Source organism: Microtus ochrogaster, unplaced genomic scaffold (genome assembly GCF_000317375.1).
Source record: "Microtus ochrogaster isolate Prairie Vole_2 unplaced genomic scaffold, MicOch1.0 UNK1, whole genome shotgun sequence".
In the NCBI taxonomy this organism is placed as follows: Eukaryota; Metazoa; Chordata; class Mammalia; order Rodentia; family Cricetidae; genus Microtus; species Microtus ochrogaster.
In genome coordinates, this window is record NW_004949099.1 from 4,141,887 (window position 1) to 4,150,748 (window position 8,862).

The 8,862-nt window shown below is 42.2% G+C and overlaps 1 protein-coding gene across 1 annotated transcript; it reads left to right on the forward strand.

Moving 5' to 3' along the window:
- The first annotated feature begins 7,618 nt into the window (after nucleotides 1-7,618).
- LOC101993759 (vomeronasal type-1 receptor 48-like) lies at nucleotides 7,619-8,554 on the forward strand. Its single transcript, XM_005365305.1, has one exon. The coding sequence runs from the start codon at nucleotides 7,619-7,621 to the stop codon at nucleotides 8,552-8,554; it is 936 nt and encodes a 311-aa protein (XP_005365362.1).
- The last annotated feature ends 308 nt before the right edge of the window (nucleotides 8,555-8,862 follow it).

Below are 8,862 nucleotides of genomic sequence, written 5' to 3' on the forward strand. Positions count from 1 at the left end.
GCATAGCTTTCATATTTTTCCAAACTGCAACATTTTTCTAGAGAGAAAAACTCAAACCTCCATACTTTTACTGTTACTCACAGTGCATGTGACAAGGAGGGCAAAGCCACTTAGGGAGAAAGCCAGTCTCAGCTGTGACTGCGGTGTGGGGAGGGTCAGGAGGTCAGGTTCTTCTGCAGCCCATGTGAGTTTCCCAGAGCTGAGAGTGGCATCTGTGGCCAGGCTCTGCAGAGTTCTCTCTCTCACTCTATTGGAAAGCTGCCCTACTTCAGTTTCTGGAGGAGTATGCAAACACTTAGTGAACATTCTGGCTGCAGGCTTTAGCCCTGGGAAGCCCTGTAATCATTTTAATTACAAAAACAAACATAAAGGCAAATTTCAGCAGTTTTGCATGAATAGCTGTCATTTCTTAGGATTTTGCTCATCCTATTACTGATGTTGATTTACTTCATGGCCTCTCTGAACACAGAGGTGGTATCTGCTTGGTGATGGTTTGCCTCTCCTGATACACCAACCATCTCTCTAGTATAGCTCCAGCTTTTCAGGTAACTGTGCAACACACAGAGGATACTGGCCTCACCTTCTTCTAAGCCCACATGTAGTAAGCAGAAGCAGCTTCTTTTTTTTTCCAATGTACTCACTTATTTATTAATCCAGCTGTTAAAGAACAACATAGACAACAAAATAAGTTTTCATCTCTATGTCTATAGCTGTTGGAACAGTACTAGACATTTGGTTGAATTCAGTGGTTGTTTCCTGCTAGGTGTCTGGTAATCTCTGTAATTTCTGTAATCCTCACACATGGGAGATAGACGCAGGGGGAAATGGAATTCAAGGTCATCTTCAGCTGCATAGCAAGTTTTTAAAATTTTTTTTGTTTATTTTTTTTAGTTGTTGAAAAAAATTTCCGTCTTTTCCCCATTTCCCATTTCCCTGCCCCTCCTCCCACACATTGCCCCCTCCCCCCACTTCCCTACCCCTCTCCCCCTCACCCCCACTCCACTCCCCCGCCCCCTCGAGAATGAAGAACAGTTCAGATTCCCTGCCCTGCTGGAAGTCCAAGGTCCTCCCACTTCTATCCAGGTCCAGGAGGGTGAGCATCCAAACAGGCTAGGCTCTCACAGAGCCAGTTCATGTATTAGGATCGAAACCTAGTGCCATTGTCCTTGGCTTCTCATCAGCCTTCATTGTCCGCCATGTTCAGAAAGTTCAGTTTCATCCCATGCTTATTCAGTCCCCATTCCCGCTGTCCTTGGTGAGCTCCCAATAGGTCAGTTCCACTGTCACAGTTGGTGGGTGCACCCCTCGTGGTCCTGACTTCCTTGCTCATGTTCTCCCTCCTTCTGCTCCTCATTTGGATCTTAAGAGCTCAGTCCAGTGCTCCTATTTGGGTCTCTGTCTCTATCTTGATCCATCGCCAGATGAAGGTTCTAAGGTGATATTCATCACCTTAAGATATTCATCAGTATGGCTATAGGATAGGGTCATTTCGGGTTCCCTCTCCTCAGTTGCCCAAGGTACTAGCTGGGGACATCTCCCTGTACACCTGGGAGCCCCTCTAGAGTCAAGTCTCTTGCCAACCCTAAGGTGGCCCCCTTAATTAGGATATATATTTCTCTGCTCCCATGTCCACCCTTCCTTTATCCCAACCATCCCATTCCCCCAAGCTCCCCCAATCCTCCCCTTCTCACGTTTCTCACCCCAATTTCCCTTAGCCCCATGGCACCTCACCCCCAAGTTCCCAGTTTTTGCCCGGCAATCTTGTCTACTTCCCATATCCAGGCAGATGACTATATGTTTTTCTTTGGGTTCACCTTCTTATTTAGCTTCTCTAGGATCACAAATTATATGCTCAATGTCCTTTATTTATGGCTAGAAACCAATTATGAGTGAGTACATCCCATGTTCATTTTTTGGGGTCTGGGATAGCTCACTCAGGATAGTGTTTTCTATTTTCAGCCATTTGCATGCAAAATTCACGAAGTCATTATTTTTTACCACTGAGTAATACTCTAATATGTATATATTCCATACTTTCTTCATCCATTCTTCCATTGAAGGTCATCTAGGTTCTGGCTATTACAAATAATGCTGCTATGAACATAGTTGAACAAATGCTTTTGTCATATGGTATGGCATCTCTTGGGTATATTCCCAGGAGTGGTATTACTGGATCTTGGGGTAGGATGATTCTGAATTTCCTGAGAAATCGCCACATTGATTTTCAAAGTGGTTGCACAAGTTTGCATTCCCACCAGCAATGGATGAGTGTGCCCCTTACTCCATATCCTCTCCAGCAAAGACTATCATTGGTGTTTTTGATTTTAGCCATTCTGAGAGGTGTAAGATGGTATCTCAAAGTTGTTTTAATTTGCATTTCCCTGATCGCCAAGGAGGTTGAGTATGACCTTAAGTGTCTTTTGGCCATTTGAATTTCTTCTGTTGAGAATTCTCTGTTCAGTTCTGTGCCCTATTTTTTAATTGGGTTAATTAGCATTTTAAAGTCTAGTTTCTTGAGTTCTTTATATATTTTAGAGATCAGACTTTTGTCTGTTGCGGGGTTGGTGAAGATCTTCTCCCAGTCAGTGGGTTGTTTTTTTGTCTTAGTGACAGTGTCCTTTGCTTTACAGAAGTTTCTCAGTTTCAGGAGGTCCCATTTATTCAATGTTGTCCTTAATGTCTGTGCTGCTGGGGATATACGTAGGAAGTGATCTCCTGTGCCCATGTGTTATAGAGTACTTCCCACTTTCTCTTCTATCAGGTTCAGTGTGTTCAGCCTGATATTGAGGACTTTAATCCATTTGGACTTGAGTTTTGTGCATGGTGATAGATATGGATCTATTTTCATTCTTCTACAGGTTGACAATTAGTTCTCCCAGCACCATTTGTCCAGACCACCCCATGCATTTTGCAATTTCTCACAGCAGGGGTGAGAACAATGACCACCTGCTAAGGGTGCATTGCTGGATTTTGATCATAGTGTAAACATGAGATTGTATTAATTAAATGAAAACCTGAAGTCAGGAGGTGGAACCAGTGACTAGTTGACAGGAATTAGCCATAGAGGGTAAAGAGGGAGAGCGCTTGCAAAATCTGAAAATTTAAATCTAGATAAAAGCAGCAGAGGTGAGCTGTATGAAGATGGCAAAACAATGAGCACATTTCATAAAAATAAGGGTGGACAGGTATGCCTCAGCCCTAACATAAACCATGCTCTGTTTGCTTTCAGCACCAGATGACTGGTGGGCTGTATATATGCTATAGCTATAGAGGAGGAAGCAGCCATTACTCCTGACTGTCCTCCTCCCAGATGCAGTAGGCAACCAGCATGCACTAGGGACCGAAAATTTTTTTTCCTTCCCTTCCAATCTCCACTTCTCTCCAGATCACAAATTCAGGTCATTGTCCTGACCTCTGGTCACTGTTTTGAGGTCTATTTAATGATGTCAATGACCTCAGAATGGCTACGATTTAGGTAAAGACAGAATGATGCAATATCTACAGTCATGACTTCCAGGCTCCATGCACTACAGGGAGGGGATTGTAGCTCTGTTGCCCTGAGCAGTTGAAGTCTTCACAGCTGTTTCTAGCAGAAAATGCTCAGGATCCTTCTGGATATTTCTTCATCCAGCTGTGGTTTTTTCTTCTCTTCTGTCCTTTAAGCCTTTTCATTCTCTTACCCAGCGTGGCCTCTGTCATGGTACCTATTTCACAAAGCCCCATCATTTCCCTGTTACTTTAGCGCTTCTATTCAGAACACCAACCCTTTCTCTTTGCATGATACAAGAGGCCTTCCCAGGGCCATCTCAGCATATTCCCTCCCAAGTTCTATGCTGAGAAGTGCCTCTTAAATCACCTTACTGAGGTCATAGAATATCAGCTGTGTCTGCTGACCACAAAGTCCATGCTGAGCTGGGCAGATGTGAACTGAATTGCCTGATTTAGGAAGCTAGGATAGGTTATGAGAGGCCCTGTAGCTTGTTTCCTGAAGGGCGCACAATTCTGAGAATGCTCTCTATAGCAGTGACACATTAGCCAAGATGGCAGCATCTTTCCTTGCAGGACTTTCTTTGTAATACGTAAAGAATTTGACACCATCTATGCTTTGATGTAAAAACTGAATGAATGCAATTGGGTGTCCTGTAAAATGTGGACGTAGTGTGTAACTTGAGGGAGTTGTGTTTCCCTGGCAATCTGGTACCCATTATTATAAGAAATCATGTCCCATCCTTGGGCTGTGCTTTGTATAAAGGAAGAGAACTTTGTCTTGGTGCTGTGGAATTCCACCTCCAGAAAAGCTCTTCCTATTGTTTCAAAGCAGAGTTCCCTGAAGCCAAGATGTCACAGAGGGTTCAAGGCCTCTGCACCTGCCTTGCTTTCTGAAGAACTTAAGATTTCAGGGCTGTGGTTTCTGAGGTGACAGTGAACATGAGGTTTTATAGGCAATGAAACAAAGCACACAGGAGTTTGACAATGAGAAATCTGTGTAAAAGTAAAGGTTCCCTCTGTCCCTTTCTCTTTCTTTCACTTCCTTTTCTCTTTGCTCGTTATTTTGTTTTTTATGAACTAAAAGGAGCTAAGTAAAACCTCGGTATTCCATAGTGATAACATGCTTCATACCAAGGCTAAAATGTATGTTTCAGATTAGCTTGACTTTAGATTTTTATTTTATTTGTTTATTTTTTTGTTTATGTATGTTTTGTGAGTAAATGAATGTTTTGTCTGCATGTTCATCTGCACATCAGAAACAGGTATCAGATCCCATGGTGCTACAGCTAAAGACAGTTGTGAGCTACGATGAGGATATTGGACATTGAACTCAGGGTCTCTAGTAGAACAGCAGTGCTCTTAACCGCTGAGCAATCTCTACAACCCAGATTTTTAGTTTAATTTTAAGTGCATTTGTGTGTGTGTATGTGTGTGTTCACACATGTGTGCAGATGTACACAGAGTCCACAATAGGGCATCAGATCTCCTGTGGCTGGAGTGAGTTAGAAGCAGTTGGAAGCTGGTTGTTTTTGGTAACTGGCAACCAGTGCTGAGTTACCTGTGAGAGCAGTATGTGCTCTTAACAGCTGAGCCTTCTGTCCAGCTCCCATACTAGTCTTTTTAGTCTTTTTTTAAATTTTTTTAGATTTATTTATTATGTGTACAACATTCTGCCTCCATGTATACCCACGTGCCAGAAGAGGACACCATATCTCATTACAGATGGTTGTGAGCCACCATGCGGTTGCTGGGAATTGAACTCACAACTTCTGGAAGAGCAGCCAGTGCTCTTAACCACGGAGCCATCTCCTCCAGACCCCTTCTTAGTCTTTTTATGTGAGTGCTGAGACCCACACTCAGATCTTATGCTTTTCGACGAGTGCGCCTATCCTTGGTGCCATTCCCCAGCCCGTTCTAGCTAGACATTTAGAGCGTTTCAGTGAATGTGTTATTTAACATGAACTACATGTACTTCAACACACAAACACACACATACAGACGCTTGCACACTCAGCATCTATTCTGTAAGTCTACAGAGGTCATCATGGACTGGTGACAGTGTGTTACATGGAACTTGGAGTCTCATAGAACCTTTATTGCCACTTCACTGTGATTTTCCCAGGGTCATTACAAGAGAATCCATTCTGAACACAATACATGTGTGCAGAAAATTATTTTTCTTTTCTTTACTTGGGAAAAATTGATCTTTCTCCTCCTTCCCTTCTCCCCCCATGATTGGGACCTGAGAAATACCTTTATATTTTATAGGAATATTCAGAATTAAATGGAAATAATTTAATCTAACGATTCACCCAAAATACTATTGCTATATAGAATACCCAGTCTATTTATCTGCTAATCAATTAACTCTTCTTGTGATACAATAGAATTTTTATATTTGGATATTGTCTTTAAAATTTTTTTCACCAATTACTCACCACAATTTCAAATTCTTAAATAATCATGTATGTTTATTTATTTTAATATGTTTTCTGCCCTAAGGGAAGATACAACGGTTGCATAGTCTAAATCATTATACAATAGCTTCATCTTTTAACCTATATTTTTAAATACAATTCTCTTAATGCCATCTCACTGGACAAACTATAAAATGCTAGTGCTCTCATGTGTGCTGGAAAAACATTGTACAGTTGGTTGTCTCTCTACCTTCCATGTGTTCTGAGGATTGACTCAAGATCCAGCTTTCATGTCCACTGTCTAATGTTGTGATCCTCCTGTCTCCACGCCTATGTGCACCACCACACATGTCCTTGTTGGTTGCATCACCTGATTTGTATGTATTATGCTACATGAAATCAAACACATGTGTTCTACTAGAGACATTCTGCCAACAGACCATTTCACAAACTTCGTGGTAGGAATTTTAGATTCATGACCTTTGGGTGTGGAGAAATAACAGCACTCACTTGCAGGAGAGATGACGTCAGAATCCTAAGGAGTTCACCTTTCTTGTTGGATTGGGTGCTTTCCCTTACTCTGGAACCACATCAAGGAATGATACTGTAATGGTAGTTCTGTTTGAATTCACACAGAGTCACTCTGAATTCTCATACTAAATAAGGAAAAATTAGAACCTGTGTGTGGCTCATATTTGATAGCGACCAACAGCTTGCTTGTACTGAAAATGGTCACGGTGAACAGAGAAACAGCAGGATTCAAAAAGGAAAAGCACATTGAAGCTCTGTCGAGGTTTGTGCAGATGTTACACTGCCCTTGCTTTCTTCCCTCATTTCTGTCTTTTTCATTTCAGGCAGGGACGGAGCTGAACAGTCATTAACAGAGCAGCCTTCACTCTCCAATACTACATGCATAAGGCATACGTGAGAAAGGCATCAGCCAACACTTCACAGAGACCATCATGTGCTGGACACACTTCATGACTGGTGTGTAGACTTCATTGCATGTCACTCATGATGTACTCCAGACACAGGAACATGGCTGTCCACATGAACTAGAGGAGGTGACTCTAACTCGGCCTCAGAGTCCACAAAGCTACACTCTGAGACAATGGCAGGTCACAGGGAGAATTTGAAGTAGTCTATTAGGGATCACAATTCTCAACATTTGTAATAAAACTTTATTAAGAATATTTGGTAGTAAAGGAACAGACAAAGACGGCACTGAAATCAATGACCCTGTCCATGTCAGCCCATGGGATTTCTGTCCTGTGAAGGTGGCATTTCTAGTTTATGAAGTCTTCCTAATTCGAATTCACCACAACCAGCTGCTTGTGTCCCCGAGGATGAGAACTCTGCAGGGGAGAACAGGACAGTTCATGGGGACGCTCTCACAGCAGCAGTGGGGACAGCAGTGTGTGCTATGATGCACTGTTGTTGGTTTCCATGAATGCCCATGTGCAAGGGAGCCTCACAAAGGACAGAGAAACACGACACTGGGAAAGCACTAGAACAACAGGGACAATGGGTGTCTTCTGAGGTTTGGGTGAGCTGATGTACAGGATTCCAATTGAGAAGGATGAACTGAGCTCAACTGGTCATGTATTCTCAAGGTGATAGCATTGGTTAAGATTCGCCATCAAGGCTGTCTTAGATGAGGAGTCTCATGCTTTTTCCCACAAGGTTTACTCTGTGCTTCTTGACCACATAAGATGAATCAAAACAGAAACCTGTACATTTACACTAACTTTAGAAATACTGTCTTCTCTGAGATAATCATTGGGATCTCAGGCAACAGTGTCCTTCTCCTCTTCCACATCCTCACACTCAGTAGTGAGCACAAGCCCAGACTCACTGACTTGCCCATTGGCTTCTTGGCTCTAATCCACCTTCTGATGTTGCTGATTGCAAGCATCATAGCTACTGATATTTTCATGTTTCATCAAGGATGGGATTACATCACATGTAAATCGCTTATTGTCTTATACAGATTTTTGAGGGGTCTCTCTGTTTGTGCCACCTGCTTGCTGAGTGTGCTCCAGGCCATCACTCTCAGCCCCAGAAACTCCTGTCTAGCAAAGTTCAAAAGAAAATTATCCCCATGTCACAACTTGTGGTCCTTGTTTGCCCTTTGTTCTGTCTATTCTTCCATTTCCACTTACCTATTCATCTACATGGTTAAGACTCCTAATGTGACCTCAGAACACCTATTGTATATTACTGAATCCTGCTCTCTTGTACATTTCAGTTTTCCAATGAAATACATAATGTCCACATTGTTCATCTTCAGGGAAGTTTTCGTTATGGGTATCATGGTCCTCTCCAGCGGGTACATGCTGATACTCCTGTACAGGCACAAAAAGCAGGTCCAGCATCTTCACATCACCAGCTTTTCTCCAAAAGCATCACCAGAGCAAAGGGCCTCCCGGACCATCCTGCTGCTCTTATGCTTATTTGTGCTCATGTGTATCTTGGATAGAATTATGATATTCTCAAGGCATATGTTTAAAGATGATCCAATAATATACTTTATTCTGATGCTTGTGGGCCATGGCTATGCCACAGTCAGTCCTTTTGCGTTCATCAGCACTGAAAAGGATATAATTGGCCTTTTATGGTCCATGTTTGAGAGAACTGTGTGTATTTGATTATTCAGTGATGGGTAATTTTCCTTAAAATGAGATATGTTAATTCAGATCCATAAATCTCTATTAACATGTTGTGTGGCAACCAATTCCCCCAAAGAATACATTTTACACCACACTCTGTGACTCACTCATAGAAGACTTCCAGTCTTGCCTCGGGGTTCCAGTACTGTGTTTTTGATGAACATTTTTCTGTTGAGTTAAACTTCATATTTATAGGCTGAGGAGATAATTTGTGGCTAAGAAGACTTGCTATGCAAAAGCAATGACCAGAATGCAGTATCCAAGCTCACACAAAGACATGGGGTTTG